The sequence below is a fragment of the Trichogramma pretiosum genome, unplaced genomic scaffold (genome assembly GCF_000599845.2).
Source record: "Trichogramma pretiosum strain Unisexual culture from Peru unplaced genomic scaffold, Tpre_2.0 scaffold29, whole genome shotgun sequence".
In the NCBI taxonomy this organism is placed as follows: domain Eukaryota; kingdom Metazoa; phylum Arthropoda; class Insecta; order Hymenoptera; family Trichogrammatidae; genus Trichogramma; species Trichogramma pretiosum.
The window spans coordinates 958553-982257 of NW_019641669.1; the positions used below are offsets into that span (position 1 = coordinate 958553).

The 23705-nt window shown below is 40.3% G+C and overlaps 1 protein-coding gene across 1 annotated transcript in view; it reads left to right on the forward strand.

Moving 5' to 3' along the window:
* LOC106660175 (neuroligin-2) overlaps window positions 1–23705 on the forward strand; it is a 135031-nt gene that overhangs the window by 2619 nt on the left and 108707 nt on the right. Inside the window, exons 2-3 of the mRNA XM_023460402.1 lie at window positions 520–672; window positions 1500–1675. Of these exons, the coding sequence (XP_023316170.1) occupies window positions 520–672; window positions 1500–1675 (329 nt within the window). The remainder of the gene's footprint in view (window positions 1–519; window positions 673–1499; window positions 1676–23705) is intronic.

Here is a 23705-nt window from a genome sequence, read left to right on the forward strand (position 1 = left end):
TAAGATGAGAATATACAGGAAGTACACCGAAACGGTCCAAAAGGGAACGAAGGATTTTGCCAAAGTACACGAGATATACGCGGAAAGGGTTGTACAGTACTTTATCTAGTTAAATCGCATTAAAACCGAAAGCACACGCAGTACTTTCTAGCGCTAAAACGTGAATGTACCGCGGTATAATATTGCCAATGCATTCTCGCACATAGCCGCGCAAAACGTGGTCTGCGTGCAAAGCCGCTATTGTGTGTGTCACGTTATAATAGTAAACGTTTGATTCCATAATACAAAGACAAGCTCAAATACGTAAAGTGATCTCAAGGAGAAAAATAAAAGAGAGAGAGAGAGAGAGAGGGAGAGAGAGAGGCGAGAAAAAAGTTCCTCTCACCATCTGAGACTTAATTTATTCCTTGAGCAAAAACTTGTATAGAATCAAAGTGGGTTTCTTCATCTTTTTTTTATCCACTTTTCCCCCGTAAAATAAAGAGCAGCTAACGAAGGAAGTTTTTTCGTTTTTTTCAGGTACGGAAAGATTCAAGGTATTATAATGTCGTTCGAGGGTGCAAAGTATCTGAAGCCAATCGACGTGTACCTTGGGGTGCCGTACGCGACCCCGCCGACCGGTGGTAATCGGTTCTCACCGACGAGGGCGCTCAGCCCCTGGGACGGAAACAAGTGAGTCATTAATCATACAACATCGTTTACTACTGCACTCTAACTAATGTCCGTACGATTACCTACTTTTTTTATGTGAGACTTCTTCATGTACAACGATCGGTACTTGTTTGGTCACTAACTGAAGTTTGATCGGAATAGCTAACATTGGTTCTATCACACATTATCGTCGATTCAACGCATACAATTATTTTTTTAAACTCAGCGACAAAAAGAGGGCCATGACCTATTTTATTAACGCAGCAGTATATAAAAAGAATCACAATGGTTGCACGAGTACGCAAAATGAATAAAAGGAGAAGTTTTTCACTTACTCATAAATTTTTGTCTCTAAAATAATCTGAACCAAAATCAAGTACTATTTTTTTCTGGAAAAGATTTTGAACATTTGCCACTGCAGGTGAAGTTGCGTGTATTCAATGCTCAAGCATTCACATAGGAAAAAAGAAAAAGAAATTCATTGTTGATTATTCTCTGCACTCGCGCATCGATAAAATAAAGTTTGATCTCTGAACTTTAATCTCGGTCAATGTTCATTACATTGGAACGATAGAAATGTACACTCCACGATACATTCAGCTTGAAACCTTCGGGTCTAATTCAGTTTCTTCTGAATTTCGAGCTTTCTCGCTTCCTCGGTCAAGTTTCATTTATATAAACGAATTCGTGTGCGGTGCTGCTGCGCACACACGTATCCGAGGTAAATTCTATGGTCCTCGTTTTGTAGCTTCATGTGAAACACGTATGAGCGAACCGACCGCAAACCATACATGTACGTATATATATACTGATAGTGCCGTGTACGTATGCGCGCGTTTGAATTTCAGATTGGCCGAACGCCTCGGTCCTGTGTGTCCGCAAAAACTGCCGGACATCACGAACGAGCAGGAGGCGCTCGATCGCATGCCCAGAGGCAGGCTCGAGTACCTCAAGAGGGCACTGCCGCATCTGCGCAACCAGAGCGAGGACTGCCTGTATCTCAACATCTACGCCCCGGCAATGGGTAAGTTTTTTTATGGTTATAAAATGATAATAATGATGATGATAATTCGCAATTGGCCCTCGTAATATTTGCATTTTCATTTTTGACTGTATGCGGCTTGAGAGGCAAGGTATCGAGCCAAGAGCTTAAGTAAGCAGCTCTCTCTCCAGCTGCACAGAATAAATCAATTCGCCCGTGCAAGTTATGCTGCTTTATGCGCAGTATAAGACTGTGTTGACTTTGGCGTGAATTCCGCGCGCTACAGTTCGTTCGTTCGTTCGCGCGAGTCGAAGCAATTTTACCACCGGCGCCGTAATTTAGTAATCGCGAGGAAATCGTCGGGAAATACCGAACTGCGAGCAGATAGCTGCAGAACAAAGAGAGGAAGAAAAAAAAATTCCCCAAGTCAGCTTTTTCATTACACACGTGGAGCTATATATAATTCGAGTGCAATGCGAGCTTACAGCACAATGCACTGCACCTAGTGAGCGAGCGAGCGAGAATGGCGAAAGCCTCATTCGTCTCCAGAACACTAGACGTCACGATCATCCGGTGTAAACAATATTACACGCGGAGTTGCTGAACTATATACCTGGAGCGTAGCCTGCTATGTATAGGTATATAATATAATACTGCCACAAGCTCGGCCTCACGCTTTTGCTCATATAATAATTCCGACGCGCGTCGCTGGCTTACACACATATACACACACGCTCGCGCGTATAAACACACGCATATAGTTTGTAATATGAAGTATAGTAGGTAGACGACAACGGCGACGACGTACCCTGTCCTCGTCGTCTAACTAATATGTCGACGTTGATTTTCCGTTCGTTACGTCCTCTCACTCTTGTAGCAGCGCAAGCGTCTGTGTGTGTGTGTGTGTGTGTGTGTGTGAGTATGCATGATACGTAAATAAAACAGTGTATCGCCGGAACCGAGGCCGGCAATGAATAATGATGATGCGGGCCTGGTAAACTCGCTGATACACACCGTATATCTATATATAGGGCAACGGACGCACGCGTATGTGCGTATATAGCTGTCTGTAAGCCGAGAAACTTGACGGGCATCATTACTTGCCAATACCCCCGAGCTAGAGCGAGCTTTCGAGTTGAATGATTTTCGTGTAACTTCGAACAAGCCTCTCTCACCGCGCTGCTAGTAATTTATTATATTATGACATTATTTAGTACGCGCATCCGCTAAACATAATGAAGACATCATTGAGAGGCTTTATTGTTGTTTGGAGGACTGGGAAGGGTTAAATTTCGAGACGACGGATTGTGCGGGTGATATGATTTTTTCATACCAGTGGCCCGAAAGTGACTACTTCCCGGCCGCTGCACAAAACGGGAAGAGCTATTTTCGGGCCACGGGGTATGAAAAATAGTATACAGGCCTAAGCCGCGAAAACAGAAAGGCTCAGGGCACGTGTTTATTGGCCTCGGCTTCGCCTCGTCCGCTAATTACACGTACCCTGAGACTTTCCTGTTTTTGCGGCTTAGGGCAGTAATGTACTATTCGACCACATCCACAACAGTCTGCGATGACAAGAATATAAAACAAAAACTGTGTTTCACAAATTATATCTCTTTCTATTATACTCCGCTCATCTGGAGTACTTTGATATGCGCCGACGAAACAAATAATATTGTTCGAAGGAATTTTCATCGATGTCATGGTTATAGGCGGNGGGAACTCTACCTACCACGCGTTCAGCTGCAGAACTTGTAATTACTCACTGTCATCGTCTTTGACAATGAAGCTCCGCGTTACCGAGTCATGTTTCATGTTTGCTTATACATATATTCTAACAAGATCTTACAATCGAAAGCAAGAACAGCAGTTTCTTCGTTTTCAATGCCAAGTGTTAGATTACATTCTTCCTTGGGTCAAAGGGTAAGTCTCGTCAGACTATACATATTTTGAAAATATTTCTTAAATTGCTTATTAACTAAATTTGAGCATAAACTTATACGGCATATTTTTAAGCATAGCATAGTATGATCCTGATGATTTCAAGATATAAAGATAAATTATAAAAAAGATAAAAGATGCAATTAACACATTTAATTTAAATTATTAAGTATAATCAAATCACTTCCGATAGTTTGATAATCTATTATTCCTTGGCACAAGAAGGGAAATTTTGGGTTCTACTTAACATTATAATTTATTTTTTAATACTTTGATTTGAATTTATTTATTTGTTTGTACTGTATGTTAGGATTAATATTTCAAAAGTTGTTTCATATTATAACAAGATTGATCGTAATCAAAGGTGTCATATTTGATCATGAGCTTTTTGATTCCATCAACAGATGGCGTAATGTAAACTCGCAAGTGATAACAAAATTCCCGATCAGCATAAATACCTTCTCAAGTGCATGTGTGACACAGTGTCGAACGCTTTCGAGAAGTCAAAAATACCAGCACTATATGACTCATTTACTCTTAAAGGTATGTTGCACGTGAACGAGGACGCCTTAGTTGGATATGAGTGCCGTGATTTTAACGAAAGTCAACCTAAAATAAGGCTTTCTTTGAAAAAATGAATTTTATAGCACTGCGTGGCTAAAGTTCACATTCAAGGCACGCTTTGCCGTGACTTAAGCTGCTCATTATTGCACCGTGATGGTGACATACTGATGACTCAAGTAGCCCATTCTTACCATGGCACTAGCATGTGCCGTGCAATAATGGCCTGCTTCAGTCACACGTATCATAATACACTATTTTCTGCACAACTCAATCACAGTTTTTGATGACTTGCACAGTTTCACAAACGGTATTACAACAGAAATATCAGTAAGATTTCGATTTTTAACTTGGGGAAGAATGAAATTTTTAAGCCAACTCGATGAAAATGATCCATCCGAATCATTTCACATCTCCATATTGTGCATTTCATTCTAGCACATTGTTGAAGTTTTCTTCTTCCACAATTGTTGAATAATATTAAATGCAAAAACCAAAAATTCAACAGTCACAATTCTACCAAAAGAGCTTTGTATTATTTGACGTGCAAGACTTAAAAGCAGAAAACGACACGAGAGCAGAAAACGGCAGAAAACTAGTCTTTAGCGAAGTGACAGTACGTGTTTGCTAAGTAGGAAAAGAGAGAGGGAGCACAAGCACAGATGCATATGCGCGTACTATATTCTCCGGGAACAGAGAGGATGCACGACTGACGAGATGGCGCCCGATTCTAGTTGCCGGGTAAGGATGTTTCTCCCGTGTAATATTGTAATACGACGAGCTTCCAGCTCAACGGTATGCCCCTTATATTCATCTTGGGTATCCAAACGCCAGCTTGTCTCATGGGGAATCTTATTTTCTCTTTTCTCTCTCTTTCTTGCTCTCGCTCCATTTTGGGGTTTGCTGTAACGTTGAATAACTCAAAGACGCTTCTTGAGGGAGCTAACTTGCATAATTCATTGGGCTCTTGAGCTGTTTATCCCTTTTTCTGCGCCACCGACTCTTTATATGCTCGCAACCACATATGTGGCATTTCACGTCAACTCTCCCAGTGCCGCGCGGCGCGGTAGAATTAAGTCAAATCACTAAATTTGTAAATCGCTGTAAAAGTACTAAAATGCACTTACAGAAAAAAACAAACACATGATTTCGATAGGAAATTGCCTCAGCTTTCCAATGGTAAGGTCAGATTTTCCGAAATTTTCCGCTTTACCCGGGAAAATCGCTGGGAAAACTTTAGAGTCGATTATCTCAAAAACTTCATTTTTAAGATTTTTTTTAAATAGTCTAGATTGAAAGATCAGGAAATTTTCCATCGATATAGACATTTTCTAGAGAGGCGTTTTTTTATTTTAGCGAGATATAGCGAGAGAAAGAAGAAAAAACGTGGTTTTTTGGCGCGCGCGGGCGGTCGGCCGCCACCAACCGAACAAAAAACCCACGTTTTTTCTTCTTTCTCTCGCTATATCTCGCTAAAATCAAAAGACGCCTCTCTGGAAAAGGTCTATATCGATGGGAAATTTCCTGATCTTTCGATCTACACTATTTAAAAAAATCTTAAAAATGAAGTTTCCGAGATAGTCGACTTTAAAGTTTTCCCAGCGATTTTCCCGGGTAAAGCGGAAAATTTCGGAAAATCTGACCTGACCATCGAAAAGCTGAGGCGATTTCCGATCGAAATCATGGGTTCGTTTTTTTCTCTAGGTGCATTTTAGTACTTTTACAGCGATTCACAAATTTAGTGATTTGGCTTAATTCTGCCGCACCGCGCGACACTGGGAGAGTTGACGTGAAATGCCACATATACGTGTGGAGTGAACTTGTATGTGGCAGAAATTTGTGTTTATACGAACATGTGCATCAGTAACTGACCAGCGGGGTACTTTCGGGTGTAAACGTTGATCTTAGTCGTATTGCACGGAACACGTGCGTAAACGAAATCTCATGCACATCGCGCGCATCATTATTCATTCAACACTCGCTTGCGATCGTGAATTTTTAAATCTTTCTGTCTTTTCTCAGCGAGAGGGATGAATTCTCGATTAAAAGTTTTCGCAACGAACGCGCGCAATCAAACTCAACTGTGTAATTCGCGACGAGTAAGATCGCCCGCGGGAAACGTAGTTAAAATTTCGCCGCAAAACGTATATATGCACGCGCTCGGCGTAATTATTTTGCAATTTCGCACAAACGTCTGTGGTTATGTAATGTTTACAACTTGAGCTCACGCGACAAAGTCACGCTCATCTCTTTTGCACCGCGCCACACGCGCACAGAAACAAAAACTTGTATACACGCGTACAGGTGCAGCAGCAGTAGCGCGCAGCTGCGCCGCAGTATTAGTACACGCACACACACAACACAACGAGCTGTGAGAATGAGCGAGAGAGACAGAGATAGATTTAAATTAATCTAGACGTATACCAACGCACATACATGTGTACGCAAAAGCTCGCGTGGTGGAGCCAAACAAAACAAGACCCAGCGATGGATTGTAGGCAAATGTTTGCTCGCTCGAGTCCCCTCAAAAACTGCCGTGCACGCGTACACTGCACTAACCCGGTGTGCTGTATAGCAGCAGCACGAAGAGCCTATATTACACGCACTCTCAAACAGTTGCAGGCTATATGTACGTCGCTTCGCGCGTCTGCGAACGGAATAAAGAAAGAAAAAGAAAAAAGAAAGAGGTGCAAGCTGCTTCGAGCGGGCAAGTAGTAGTGCAGCAGGCAGTAACTCGAAAAAACTCGAGCACAGAAAGAAAGAGAGGAGGAGTATACCTACACAGTGTCGGCGGTGGCATTCTTTATTTTAATCGGATTTGCAGAAATTGAGATCCGCATGTAGCCGCGCGGCACGGAGCACGCCGCACGCGTTAACTCTTGGGAGTAGACGAGGCTGCCTGTATACGCGCGTACCGCCATCGGCTTTACCGAGGTCACATGCCTCTTACCCGACGATCTTTTTTCCATCCGCAGCCTCTTGCATAAAAATTAAGAGAAAGAGAGAGAAAAAAAGCGGCACTAGTTACTCGCAGATGTTAAAGTTTACCTTTTGTGTGCCTTCTTCTCCTGCTCCCTTCCAGCGCTCGTCGCGTCACCACAACTCTCTCTCTCTCTCCCTCTCACTCTTTCTCTTCCTTGCCTACTTCGCAAACTTCGAGCTTTTTTAATGTTGCCTGCAACAAGCTCCGATGTGTATACACGTATAGCACGCAAGCATTTACAACTGCAGACATTTTAGTTCTCTCTATATAAAGTACCCGAGAAGCAGAAGAGAGAGAGAGAGAGAGAGAGGGAGAGAAGTAAATGTCAGGTTCGCGCAAGTTTATGTATACGTACGTTCGAATGAAACCATATTTTCGTAAACAAGTTTGCGAACGACGAGAGTCGAGCGTCGTGGATTCGACGAGAGAACAACGAAGCCAACCACGAGGCAATTCGACGCGGCAGCGATTCGAGTCTCCAAATAACCCTATAAGCTCGGGAATTTTATCTTCATTCGCTCCGATGAGTCGAGCGCGTACAACCTACACATCTGTGTATACACAGGGGCCTTTGGACGCGTACACGCGAAATCCAATTCGATAGGATAGCCAAAGCGGGCGGACGCGCCCTTACGCTCGATGTAGATGGTGATCGTCAACTTTGGCTTGGTCCGACTGTATCGACAACAAACAAAGTTAAGATACATAATCGACGTGCTCTCGGCAAGTTTCGCTGAATGTATATTTCACTGTTGCCATTGTTGCGTTCGAATCGTCTGTTTTCCTGCCAACCGTTTCTCTTTCTATATATAATATATACCGTAACCAAGCTGCCACACCACTTATGAATATATTTAAACTGATGATTTGAACCTAAGACGTACTGAGCCATGCTTCTTTCCATACCCCTCGTCGGGGATCAAACGTATATATATATAAGTTCGTCCTCCGGGGAGCATAGCTATCTTCAAGTTGTTTGTTCCTCTATGAGCCGCCGACTCTACATCCCTCTCCTCTCGACTAGCAAACGCTTCTCGAGATTTTCTTCTCTCTCTATACTATATTCGAGGTGAATTCTGCTCCTCATTGTCTTCTCGTAAATACACATCCTATATATGGGCTAAGCCATAATTAGGGTGATGACCAAAAAATTTTATCTCTTCTAACTACACCAAGTTGTAGTTTATATTGAAAAGAAATGATCCACCAAGTAAGAGACCCCAAGGTCTTGTAGTTTGGTGTGTGTCGGGCTTCAAAGACAAGTCTTGAAAAATGACTTTTTTCTGTGTACCTTCACATTGGGCCTGAAAAAATAATAAAAAATAAGCTTTTTATGGAAAATTTCATGAGAAATTCAATGAAACTATTATTGAGTGTGTGCGATGCATACTACCTTGTGTATTGCCAAATATAAGGTTAATATTAAAATATAAACATGTTCGTATCCTTGGATTTGGCTCATACTGTCAGAGGTTCTTTCTTATGTTAATAAGAAGCTCTCCAGCGAGTGGCATAATCGGCAGACTTATTTTGGCCAAGTTATAGCAGTTAACGAGGATGACAGTCCAATAAAATGATTATTCCTATATGTCAGATGATAAATCACATGTTGCTTGCTGTACAGATGACCCAAACTTCAGCCAATAGATCCTGAAATGTGCCTGAAACAGAACTTGAATGACAATATAATAAAATATATAATGCTCATTATATTGCCAATAAATAATATTACAAATTGAGCTAAGGCGTATACAGATAAATGATTATTTACCTTAATGCGCTAAATATCATTTACTTTGCATACATCCCACCAATTTATTTTATCTAATCTATACAACAAATCTTTTTTATATTATGAAAAAATCTTAAAAATACTCACATAGCTGTATTGTGTTGTGATGAATACTGTGCATCACACTTGTACCTGGATACTGCAACTTGACATCTGCTGCTGGAAGTCGAAGTCCCTGGCTGTAATAGAAACCTGAAATCATTCACACAAAGTATCACTTGTCTTGTTTGATATATTTTAATGCACCAATAATTTGATTTTTAAAAAACTTATCTAATGACTATTTATTTACATGTCAACATAACCATGCAAGTAATGTTGACAACTTTCCATGGCACAAATTTAACATATTAAGTAATGAATCCCCTACACTACTTTTTAATCACTTAACTATAGATTTTTTAAGTATTTAACACACAAATACAATCTTTCTATTCAGCATCACAGCGAATGATAGTTGTAAGCAGAACACGTAACTGAGACAGATGCAAAATATGTGTAACGCAGTGCCGGGCGCCGGGCGTATTCTACACCTTAACTAGCGCCCTCTTATAGTTCGATCTCTCGATTTTGTGAGCGTTTAATTTATAATAGAATAAAATAGAATAGAATATTTATAAAAAAATGCTAACTTGGGATCGATCTATGAATGATATATATATCATTATGCATCACAGTAATGACAACATGTATAGCTAACGTTCAATCGAACGTTTATTTAAACGCATAATTCGAACAATACATATACTATACTATGAAAATAGCATGATTGATGTTGCTGTTTTCGATTAGTTCATTTGAGCTTGGTTTTTATAACGTTCAAGTTAAAAAGTTCGTGAATTTCACAATGGTTTTTGAAAAAAAAAATAAACCGGGGTTTTATAAGAAAAAGTGTTGCAATCCTTTCGAAGAATCGAATCATTCGAAGTACAAAGGATACATTATCTTGGCAAGTGTAACGATTCAAAACGCATTTCATCAAATTAATTCAGAGAGTTACTTGTGCTCTGGCTGTAGAAAGCGTTGCATAGCGAAAATTAAGCAGGGTTCTGTAACGTTTTCAAACGCACCGCGTCAAGCATCGAGCTCAAAAAGAGCAAAATTGGAAGGTTTGTTTTTTTATCTAAATGAAAAACGTTTGAAAAATATTTACTATGTAAGAAAACGATTAAATTTTTATCAGATGTAGAATTTCAATTGAGTCAAATATCAATTAACGAGGAAGAAGACGAAACAGTTTTAGCCGTAAACGAACCCGAATCTAGTGATGGGCAAATATTAAAAAATTTAAAACTTATTTTTCATCAACCGACATGTTCGTTCAATCAAAAAGTGGAAATTTTAAATCTGTTACCGTCTACATTTACTGATGCCAGAATCCGCAAAGAATTTAAAGTTACATGGCGTACGTTACGAGCTCTCAAGAAATTTAAAAGTACGGGTGGCTTGCCTATTGTTCATAAAAAACGAGGTAATATATTTATGAGATACTATTAAATTTCAAAGAAAAATTATTTTTACTATGATTTTATAGGTCGAACTTTTTCGTCAGAGGTAGAGCAGCTCGTAAGGGATTTTTTTTTATCGAATGAGATATCTCATGTCATGCCTGGAATGAAAGATACGGTTTCGATTAAATTACCCGATGGCTCAAAAGATCGACTTCAAAAACAAGTACTTCGTTACAACATTGATGAAATCTTCGAAAAATTCAAAACCGGAAATCCTGGTGTCAAAATTGGATTGTCAAAATTTAAAACATTAAGACCTAAAAATTGTGTTACTGTTGATCACGCAGGTACACACGCTGTGTGCGTGTGCCCATATCATCAAAATGTTGATTTGCTATTGTCTGGTATGTACTAGTTATTTATTTTATATTATTTTATTTCATTTTTCTATCCACAAACAAAACAATCGATGCAAGCTATATTTTATAATAATTATTGTTGCAGCTGTAAAAATAAAAGAACTCACGCAGAACTCACAAAGTAAGTTAAGTACATTTGAAGACTGTCGTGACATGATCATTTGTCCTGGATATTCTGACAATTGTATTTTTGGAACGTGTCAAAGCTGTCCCGGAGAGGAGCATTTAAAGTCTTTTATTCTAGATTGCTTGCGTGAAAATAATATAAACCAGGTATCGTACGAACAATGGGTAACTACTCCTCGATGTGATAAAAAGGAATTTCAGAATAGTTCGGAAGAATTATCTGAATATTTCGCAGCCACAATAAAAAAATTAATGCCTCATGATAAAATTGCTGAGGAACAGAATAAGTTTTTTAATGAATTAAAAAATCGTTTAGCTGTTGGCGAATATTTGGTGGTGGTAGATTTTGCCGAAAACTACGCTTTCGTCGTTCAAGATTCTGTTCAGGCCTTTCACTGGAACAATGACCAGGTTACAATTTATAATATTGTAATATATTACAAGCCTGAAAATTCAAAAAAAGTAAAACATGTTAGTCTGGTCATTGTTTCAGATTGCCTAACTCATGATTCGGTCGCGGTATATACGTATCACTCAATGATGATTGATTTTATCAAGCAAAAATTTGAAAAATTTGAAAAAATTTATTATTTTTCCGACGGCGCCCCACAACAGTATAAAAATTTTAAAAATATTTTAAATTTATGCAACCATAAAGAAGATTTTGGCGTAGAAGCCGAGTGGCATTTCTACCCAACGGCTCACGGAAAAGGACCTTGCGATGGTCTCGGTGCTTGCGTTAAAAGATCAGCTCGGAGAGCGAGTTTACAGAGAAACGATGAGCATATTGTAACTGCTAAGAGTTTATTTAATTTTCTGAGCACCACTACGCGTTTAAAACATGTAGATTTTTTGTATAGTGACAAAATTAATTATGATGATATGGCAGCAAAATTAGCGAGTCGCTTTGAAAATAATTTCAGAGTAAAAAATTTGAAAGAAATGCACTGTATCATACCGAATCAAAAAAAAGTGCAGGTAAAAAGATACTCTAATTGTGTAACGAATAAAATGTATGATATAAAATAAAGGTATAATTCAACTTCTATGCTCATTCAATAAAAGTATTTGATTAGTTTGTTATGGTTGTAATTTTATTATTGTTTCAAATCTTCTTTTTTCTTTCATGCTTTCATTTATCCCTTTTCTTTACTTCATAAAAATTCTCTGGTGGCGCTAGTTACTGGTGTAGAATACGCCCGGCGCCCGGCACTGCGTTACACATATTTTGCATCTGTCTCAGTTACGTGTTCTGCTTACAACTATCATTCGCTGTGATGCTGAATAGAAAGATTGTATTTGTGTGTTAAATACTTAAAAAATCTATAGTTAAGTGATTAAAAAGTAGTGTAGGGGATTCATTACTTAATATGTTAAATTTGTGCCATGGAAAGTTGTCAACATTACTTGCATGGTTATGTTGACATGTAAATAAATAGTCATTAGATAAGTTTTTTAAAAATCAAATTATTGGTGCATTAAAATATATCAAACAAGACAAGTGATACTTTGTGTGAATGATTTCAGGTTTCTATTACAGCCAGGGACTTCGACTTCCAGCAGCAGATGTCAAGTTGCAGTATCCAGGTACAAGTGTGATGCACAGTATTCATCACAACACAATACAGCTATGTGAGTATTTTTAAGATTTTTTCATAATATAAAAAAGATTTGTTGTATAGATTAGATAAAATAAATTGGTGGGATGTATGCAAAGTAAATGATATTTAGCGCATTAAGGTAAATAATCATTTATCTGTATACGCCTTAGCTCAATTTGTAATATTATTTATTGGCAATATAATGAGCATTATATATTTTATTATATTGTCATTCAAGTTCTGTTTCAGGCACATTTCAGGATCTATTGGCTGAAGTTTGGGTCATCTGTACAGCAAGCAACATGTGATTTATCATCTGACATATAGGAATAATCATTTTATTGGACTGTCATCCTCGTTAACTGCTATAACTTGGCCAAAATAAGTCTGCCGATTATGCCACTCGCTGGAGAGCTTCTTATTAACATAAGAAAGAACCTCTGACAGTATGAGCCAAATCCAAGGATACGAACATGTTTATATTTTAATATTAACCTTATATTTGGCAATACACAAGGTAGTATGCATCGCACACACTCAATAATAGTTTCATTGAATTTCTCATGAAATTTTCCATAAAAAGCTTATTTTTTATTATTTTTTCAGGCCCAATGTGAAGGTACACAGAAAAAAGTCATTTTTCAAGACTTGTCTTTGAAGCCCGACACACACCAAACTACAAGACCTTGGGGTCTCTTACTTAGTGGATCATTTCTTTTCAATATAAACTACAACTTGGTGTAGTTAGAAGAGATAAAATTTTTTGGTCATCACCCTAATTATGGCTTAGCCCATATATAGAGAGTACACGAGTGAGTCTTTTTGTGCGACGCCATTCGTTATTCGAATTCTCTAACGTCGCATATAATATATTATGAGATCGTGATTTTCGGTTAATAGATTTTCTCTCCACGCCGCGTGGCACATAATATAAGAACGCGCAAACTAATGGTATTTTCTCTCGTCTATACATTCGTCTCGATATATCACGATTGACGGGGTAAAAGCGACTCGTGTGCACTAAAGTGCAGCTAACGGCGGCGCGGCAACGAAGCTCACCACCCCTTCGCATCTCCCCGTGACCGACCGTCACAATGGAAGAATGAGTTATTTTTACCTTTACTTATTTTAATCGTTTTAAATTTCGGAAGCCGAGGAGAAGGAGGGGCGAACTAAAAAAGAACGATTGAGCTACTATAAATTAAGCACACGGTCTATTTAACGCAGTAGTCGAAATAAATTCCGAATGAACAATTTCCTTCATTTGCAACGAATTTCATTTGTTTGAAAGTAATTTTTCGACCAGATTTTCAGCGTTTTATAGAGCGTGTAATGGCCGCATGTTTCATCGTGTTCGTATATGCACGCGGAGAATAATTGGCAGTCGTCGTCGTCGTCGACGACGTCGTAGTCGCGGGACACTCCCTTTCTCGCATCTCTCGCTCTCTCTCTTTCTCTCTCTTACACACTCTCGCGTAATTGGATAATACGAGCACTGAAAGCTTAATGAAAATGTTGCAAATATCACGTAAACGCTCATCAGTTCTCTCTGCAATCCACACGCCCACGTGCGACGAAAAAAAAAAAAGAAAGAAAGGAAAGAAGAAGAAGGAAGCAGAAGAAGAAAATGCGGACAATAACCATAAAAGCCTCGGAGTGCGCGACGCGCAGCCTCCGGGTAAAAGCATCCTTAAAAGAAGAGAGAATGAGACGAAACGAGAAAGGCACCCGCTCGCGCGCGTGAGACAGACGAGATATGCGCGCGAAAGAGAATCAACATCGCCAACTTACGTCACCATAAAAACAGTCTCAGCCGAACTGTTTCTCCTTCATTCTTCTTCTTTACGATTTATTCACTTGCCTAGCTTACTCAGCCGCGTTACACACGTACGTCCCCGGTAGCGGCCCCTTTATATATTATATATATCCTCCCCCCCTTGTATAACACAAAAGCAGCAACAGCGGCAGCGACAACAATATATCGCTTCACGCGCTCGCGTCCTACATTACTCTTTTTTCTTTGGCTATATAGCTCGCTTTAGATGTGCTCGTCGTCGTCGTCGTCGCCTTTGCAACAGCGACGAACGTGAGCGAGGGATGCATACATGAGTTCGAATTTCATATACAGATAGAGAGACAGCTAGGCGTAAGAGTGAGAGGGAGCTTCGCGTGTAGACAGCTTTATATACAGATATATACTTGGTGCGCGCGCGCGCACTGCAACAACAGCCTGTGAATACCTTAAAGTGCAAAACAGAAGGCGAAGTAGAAGAAAGTATTTGCGCCCGGCGCAGGATAGATGGGAGATCAAAAGAAAAGAAAATAAGGAAAGGCAATAGATAGAGAGAAAGCTAGCGCAGGACGGAAATTGAACGACCTGCGTCTTTGCAGCTTGTACATATAGATTTGAAGAAAAAACACATGGGGCTCAATGCAAGGCTCCTCCTTATTCTCCACACTTTTTCTTCGTCGTCGGTCGCGAAGAGTAGAGCTGTTCGGAGCTGGAACGCGCGCTCGCGAATAAAGCGTCGAGCCATTGAATATATGAAAATTTAAATCTGAAGAAGGCGTCGCGTTGCTGGCACACACGTATACATACACGGTGTGTTGCAGATCCGAACGGATCTTTCTCGAGCTTGTGTACTTGGCATTTTACGACTAGTCTTGCTGGCTGCTGCTGCTGCTCCACAGTGCCACCGCGTGCTGCTGATGGATTTTTTTTCATCTTCGCTGGTAAGGCAGCAGCTCCCTATATCTATATCGTGTCTATGTATGTATGCGTGTACGTATGTCGACATTTTGAAGGTAAAATCAGCACATATTCCAATATATATACGGCAGGGAAAAGATTTCATCGTTTATTGTCGAGATAAACTCGGCGCGTGTATGTAGGGTTCGACTCAGCTTACAGATCGGCGCTCCATAATAAAACGAGAGCGACTCCTATGTATTATGTGGGTGAATATATACGGCGCCCCGCGTTTATGCGCGTTATGTTTTATGTAAGCTGTATAAGCGTAACCGAGTTTGAAAATCCCTAACGAGCTCTTCTAAGTGGCTGCCTCAGTGAAGTTCTTTTTATTTCTTGTACCTTTGTATTGCTCGACTATACTTTGTTGCGAGAAGCGCGCGTGCAATTTGTATGGGTTCGCCCTTATTATGCACGTACTGTACAATCGTTCAGTAGAAAACTCGGCGTATGGTCAGACGTAACGGGTTGGATGTTTGGAAAACGAATCGAACCTCGACGTTATATCGATTAAGATGCGAACGCTCAATATTACCTACGTAAAAATGCATCTGTGACCTATACATCGGCCTGTATATTTATTTTTATACATTGATTTCAACCAACGCCGAACGAGTACGTCGTACCTCGTATATGAAGTTTCCCGTAGACACAATAGCGCCTCGACGTTGGTAGTGCGCAACTTATAGAGACAGACGTATGCAGATTACGATCTCTAGCGCATGCAGAGAGCGACGATGGGGTGCGTGAAGCTATGTTATATAGCACGGCCCGATGCCGCTTTGGCATTAGCATTTGTTTGTACGTCTCTGCGCGCGCGCGAGCCTGTTTGTTTGTCAGTATTATATACCAGGGATATGTGTGTTTCCTCGCATGTACACGTATACACATACATACCGTGTGTCTGCGGGGGCCTTTACGCTCCGACGACGACGACGACGGCGACGACTACGACTATAGAGGAGTGAGATTCGATCTCGAAGCCACGCGTGCGCGCGGCAAAGATATGCAAAATAGGACGTAGCGCCTATGTGTTAGCGAACGAGAAAAAATACGCTCGCATTGCGAGTCAAAGCTCGTGTCTTCTTCTTTTCCTTCTTCTTCTACTTCTTCCCGGGGCATAGCTATATCCTCCTTTGTATCTCATTTTTCTCCTGTACCTCAAGTCCTTCTCTCTGATATATATATATCTTATACGATCTATGCTGATTTTTTTTCTTCTTTTTATCTTTTTGCTTTTGCTCCACACTATTTTTGCGTCACTATACGTCAACCTACTGAGCCTCGCGCTCTATACGTATCTCGAGGACATATAACCCGCATTTTATTTAATTTAAATTAAAACTACATGGCATAGTTAAAATTAGTACGACTTATACGTAGCGGTATACGCACTTTGGATTTAATCAATGACGATCTCTACATCGTAACTTGTTTTATTAAACTCGAAGGTAAACCCAAAGATCAGAGGGAATATAAAGGACAAAACGATTAAAATGCATGGGAATTAAGATAAACATGGAAGCGAGCTCGTTTAACCGAGATTAATGATTATGCTCGGCAATTCCTTTGAAAACTTGATATAATTGAAAGTCAATGAAACAATATTTTCCAATGGCAGTGGTAAATTTTGAACTGCAAGCCCACGAGTAATACAACTGCATTCACGCGCACGGTATATAGTACACCTACACAGCGACTCGATATGCTCCGTGTATTTCGCGCAGCATTCGATCACCGGTAAACGACTCATTTTCTATTCTACGATATACGCGCGCGAGCTTTTATTTCGCCTACGATCGTTACTTTCATTCTTTCTCTCTCGCTCTCACTCTTTATGCCCCGCGCATACGCCTCTTTTTTATTCATATTTCATTCAGAGTTCCGGTTTATGTGCGGTATAAGGTTTTTATGCCAGCTCAGCTTGTCACTAAAAATCCATCAATCGCATATAAATAAACGCATACATCTGCGTACGTGTATGCGCGCGAGCTCGTACAAAAAATCGAAAGCTGAAAACGCTCCCAGTTTTTTTCACATTGATGTATTTCGAATTTTTCAACTTTCCACTTTTTTCCATTATATGCGCCTAAAAGTGGTCGTTTCTGACAACGATCGCAGATCAAAATACTTGATATTTCTATTTATGTTTAACTACTATCAGTCGTTAAGGTGACAATTTTCAAAAGATGAGTAAATAAACAATAATTTGAATAATCATAATTACGATGATCAATCTAGTCAACTTTCGCTTATGTTAACTTTTGAAGAGAAGGTATCTTCGAACCAATTGGGTATTATTCAGCTCACAATTAAAATATTAAATGATAGATGATTTCATTAATGAAAATGTATGGTTTATCTCATGAAATATAACGCCTCCTCGCATGTATAGCCTCTGACAATGTTAAGGTTGTACAATTTACATCGATTGTTCAAATGATCATAAATTTTTTTTCCATATTTCGTTTCAGAAATTGCAATAACTTCTTCTACTCCTTCGATTTTCAGAGGAAATAGCCTAGAGTAATCGTAATTCGCCTATTTTCAATTTAAATTTAAATTGAAGTACAGAATCAAACCATTTTTTTTAAATGTTTGTTCGGTACATGTATCAATTATCGTACAAAATAAAAGAAAGCGAAATGTAAATTGAATAAAAGTAAGAAATTCTGCGCGCGAGTCGAATAGCCGCCAGGAAACAATGATTTGTTTTTGATTCAACAACGAGACTTGGTGGAAACTCTCTCGAACCTGAAAATCTTCTCTAGAATTATATGTATTTTATATATTGGAAACCGCAAAGCCGAGGCCCGTGTCTCGCTCACGTGCCACGTGTCAAATTAAACCCACCAGCAGCTCTTGCGCCCCCGAATCGTTTTTCCTCGACTGCGCTCCAGGCATTATTATTATGTTAAAATAGATCGAGAGGCATTATAAGCGTCTACTATTTTCAGTGGCTGCACTGCGCGCTTGAAATTTTCCGACTCGAAGGAAAAGGTCACGGAATATGGAACGGAGTCTAGCGCGCGCGCAGCTGCTTGAGAATTCGCATGCGCTTATATACGAGTGGGTGTGGATATACATATACGTGCCAAGCTTCGCACATGACTTGTCGTCGTCGTACGTCCGGCGAAATGTATTAGCATCGAAAGTGAATTCGACTTATGTCTACTTTTCAAGCTCAAAACGTCAATTTCACACACATACGCGCGCCTTACAGCGCGCGCGCGTAGATTCGAAAAAAATAAGCGTGGATGGAGCATTAAGAAATATAGAGAAAAAATACGAGATATTATATGCATTCATACACACGTACATGTATAAAAATAAAGTAGAGCTGTCATTTCAGTGCCTCATTGTTTATGGTATAACGCGGCGGGAGCAACAGCAGCATCGCGTAACGCGAGAGCAGTACTTTTGTAATTCTTTTATCTCGGATGCATCCGCTTTGAATAAGAAATGAGAATGACTTGGAGGGGGGGAGTAAAGAATGTCGTGTATACATATATACGCTAGAAAGGGCATTTTGGTATTGTCAAGGGAAAAAGTTTCAAGTAGACAATGAATACAAGTCCCTAGCATGCCGCGTGTGCCGTCTTTTGCAGACAGCAGCAGCAACACCGACGAGAAAACGAAAAAGACACGAGAGAGACTGAGAGAGAGAGAGAGAGAGAGACAAACATTCTCGAATAGCGTGGGGCCGAATCGAGGCATCTTTTATTTTTTCGACCCCAACGCCGATTATTGTAATGTCCCCACGCGCCAATGACTATATCAGCGAAATCTCGTTAGTCATATATATTTAAATCGTAATCTCACAAGCTCACCGCGATTATTAGTTTTCCATCGGCGTTGGCGTTGTTAAAATTATTCATCGCCTCGAGAGCTCGATCATGCATACTCTATGTAATACAGTGGAGGCCGTTTATAACGAGGTCGGATATAGCGAGATACCGTCTATAACGAGCAGATTTTGGACATTTGGTTGGTTCCAATGCATTAGGTATAGGAAATTGTATCTATATAACGAGATCGATATAACGAGAAGTCGGGTATAACGAGCAAAATTTAGGAAAAATTTTGGGAAAAATTGACGTTTATAGCGAGAAATTGCGTGTTTACACTCGTAGCTAGATACTTGTACGCAAACTCAATAACACAGAATTATGTACACAAAGCTTACTTTTAGCAAGTTAATGATCAGTTTTACAGTTGCTTTCGTAAGGAAAACGTATTTCTGGTACTTTTTTTTACAATTTGAAAATGGGAGATTTTAATCCAAAAAAAAGGAAAACATTATCAGTAAACGATAAGTACTCTATCATTCAAGATTTGCAAAACGGAAAATCTCATACCGACGTTTGCATTGCGTGAGAGTATAATAAAATCTTTCGAAGAATGCCGCGGGTCCGTTAAAAAAAGACGTGTTTGTAAGAATCCAGATGTTGATGCAGCCCTTTATAAATGGTTTGTTATGAAAAGAAGTCAAAATGTGCCCATCAATGGACCAATTTTACAATCCCCTATATTATAATTATTATTTGTAACCTGATTATTATATTATTATTATTTGTAACAATGTAAAAAAATAATCAATGTATATAATAATCTCATCTTATTCGATGAATAAATGAAACTGGTAAATACCAAAAAAAATATTGTAATTACTGCTCATGTCGGTTATAACGAGGACCGGATATAACGAGAACTTTTCGATGGTCCCGTGAATCTCGTTATAACCGGCCTCCACTGTATATGTTAGCGTGCGGGGGCGAGGAGCGAAAATACTAACGAGCACGAACGCCTGCGACGCGCGTAAAAAGTCAATTCAATGACCGATCAGGTGAGCAGAGGCGCGAGCGAGCTTGCAGTAATTTTGGCCGAGCTGCCGAGAAGCGCTCGGCTGGAACGAAAATCAATGGTATGTATTATATATACGCTCGAGACAATTTATTCGTTCCGCGGGTAAGCCCAACTATAAATATCCGTATAGCTGCGCGTACGTATATGTGCGCGAGATATAGCCATGATGCTTTTCACGTTTTATATAGTTATACAGGTGGCATAAACATCGCGAGGCAGCACATACACGAGGCCCCCTCACGAAAGTTTCGGGAGGGAAACGAAATATCTGGGTCAATACGGCGGTTTTCGTCCCGTTGAAACAAACATAAATTTCTCTCTCAAGATTATTTCCTGCAGCTGTATAACGGCGTGCTGCAGCCTAGCCTGTGCACGTTCGCGCCCATGTGCTGCTACCGAGGCTCTGTGCAAGTGAGTTTTAAGCGTGTGGGTGCGAGGCTGCAGAGTCAGGCCTCGTGTATTCGCCGGACTGGTGGCAGTCCCATTCACACCTACAGCCAAATCTAGATGCTCAAGGGATGGATCTAGCTGGGAAGAAGAGTCGTGTGTAGGAGGGAAGGTTGAGCATGAAGCTCGCTCGCACACTGCAGCTCTCTCCGGTATATATGATAAGGCTGCGGCCGCAAGAACGTTAAAGCGGCTAAGTTCGGCTATAGCAGTGTGCACCTACATAGTGGAGTGTATATAACAGTAGAGAGGCTTGTAGCCTCCCACTGTATATATGCTAGATATAGTGGTAGACTACCACTGGTGGTAGTAGTTGTAGGCCGCCTGTCTCTCTCTCTCTCTCTATGTGCCAGTGCACTTCTCTCTATATAGTACACACAGGGTGCGCTCGGTGCTACCGCCGTGTAAGTAGGTGTGGTCCGGCTAGCAGCAGCTCGTATTTTATCGAGTCAGACGCAGATATCTACTTTCTGCTCGACGTCTATAAGAGAGCCCCGAGCACAGCTGAGAGAGAGAGAGAGATGCCATGGTGACTTCCATCCGCTGTAACGCTTCAAACTCGTGTAGTGTGTAAATCTGTGAGAGTGCGAGGCAGCTGCAACAGCAGCATTTTTCCTATCCCTGCTATATACACGAAAGCATGTTTCTTCCGAACGTTACCCTGACTTCGACAATTTCGACTTTTTATTCTTCCCTTTTTTTTCTATTCATGTAAGATTATAATGCCGTGCGCTAGGCTCGCTGCGCGCTGTACGCAGTCCTTTTTTCGACCCTGTGTATTATATCTACTTATGATCGTGTCTTCGTTTATTCTCTGCCTGTATAATACGTATAAGTATAGACCTCCGAGCATGCATATATTTTTCTCATATATTTCCTGAACTGATTCACAACATTCGCAATATATGTACCAAATGTTCAGATTTTCTCTCTCTCTTGCTCCCTCGATTTCTGAAAAGGATAAAAAACGTACGGATATATCCAGATATCGCTGGATAAAGGGCGATCTCTTAAAGTAACTCACTCTATCCGAGAAATACAAATGCACCGCGCCAGAGAAAAAGAGAGAGAGAGCACTAGCGCTAAAACCCATTTTCCAGGCTTGCTATACTGTGCGCAGGCTATTTTCACTTAATTTTGACTCTGGTGCTCCGCGTACCCACAGCAGAGCGGGACAATTTTTTTCCCCTATATTATACGAATGTATCCAATAATATACCTTCAGGCAAAATCTATTAGTATATGTTATTTATCCGATGTGAAAAGTTTCTATTAGTGGAAAAAATCCTGTTATTCGTAGCACTGATTTTTTTCTCCCAGCAATTACAAATGAAAACTTTAAAAATTTATCGATAAATGAGTGGCATTCAAAAAAGAAGTATAAAAATAAAAAAAAATAAAAAAAAAACTGGAAAAAAAAATTGTTGACGTTATTGGATCGAAAATTCAATGCTCTCATGCGGAGAATGATTTTAATGAAAAGTGTATACAAATTTCCCGTACGCGCTTATATACATGATGTATAGCCTGAACTAAAAGCAATAGTCACTGATGAATCTCGCATTCATCTATACATACTCGACCGTATACCGAGGAAATATCGATAAAGAAAGAGAGACAGCAAGAGAGCGAAAGAGAGAGTCAGTGAGCGAGCGGATGAAAAATTTAAATAAATAAACGAGAAGCATTTCGATGAATTTTGCACGTTAACTAAATCTCATTCATAATGCAGCACAGCAGAAATGCTATATAAAGGCTAAAAAGCTCGCGCGTACATGGTATAGCGTATATACACCAGTAAAGCTAAAATCCCCGTGGGTCTGAAGAAAAGGCGAACGACGATGGGCTTGACGTGGTTCCGGGGGCAGGAGCACGCGATACCCCGAGCACTGCGAACTACTATATATATGAACGTATATATCCAAGCGCGAATGCCGTTGTAAATAATGGACGTAAAGTAATTTGACCTCGATGGTGGTAGTGGTGCTCTGGTGGCAATGTCATTATATATATAGCCTATAGCAGGGTGGCGCGCGAGCTATAACCAATGCCGGCTGAACGAATTTTCAATATCGCGCGCGCGTGAGAAAAAGCAGGAAAACGCACTACTGCATCGCCTATAGCGCGCGTACTACCACTATATGTATATATAGAGCTCGGGAGCGAGCGGTTTAATGGACTGCACGCTTTAATGGAATCTCGCGAGATAGTTCGATTAGTCGTCGACGGTGTCGTAGCTCTCGCCACAGCAACAGCAGCGGCAGCACTGAATACATACACAGCGATCGCGAGAGTGTACGTTTATATATTTATGTATAGTGCCTTTGCACGGGGATATAAATATTTAAAGGAGAAGATTTTAATGGGTCGTTAATGATAAATTTTATTATATATAAGTGCTCGAGGTAATGACAAGTTTGTTTTCTTGACTTCTTTGGTCTCCTCGACTCTTCAAAGATATCGAATATAAGATAAAATTTATGAAAATCCGAGCACGAATAATTTATGTATACAAATTTTACAGAACTTCTCGTTCGTATCGCGCAAGAAACATTTGTGCATAAGTAAATATGCATTCAGCATCGTAAATGTGCCACGCGCCGAGGAGCGCATACAGCATCAATTTAAAAGAAAAGTTAATCCGTGAATGGAAAGCTAAACTCGAGTCCGTTATAGATATATAGTTGCTAAAGTGCACTGTGCCTCTCTTTGAAATCCGATTCTTGCGATACAAAAGTGATGCACATGAAGAGCGAGCTTGCGAGAGCTGCTCATAACGGCCAGAGCCTTTCATTCGGCTCGAAAGCGCGCAAAACGCGCGCAATGAGCAGCTGCGCTTCAAATACACATCTTAACTTCGTTTGCCCCACCCCCGAAAGATAGAACTATATATAAAGCTCTGGAAGGGGTGAACTTGCGAGCTCGCTGCGAGCAAGAGAAAGAGAGATCAACGCTCGCTCCATAGTGTATATACTGCACTTTTTAAAAGCAGGTAAGGGTAATTATTTAATGCGAAACACACGGCGGAGGGACTGTGTGTGGTGCGGGTGCCTAGCTGAGACGCGCGCAGACTGCGTAACGGCCGAGCCGACGTTACGGAGACCTGATTCCGCACGGACGCCACGCGTTGTTCTAC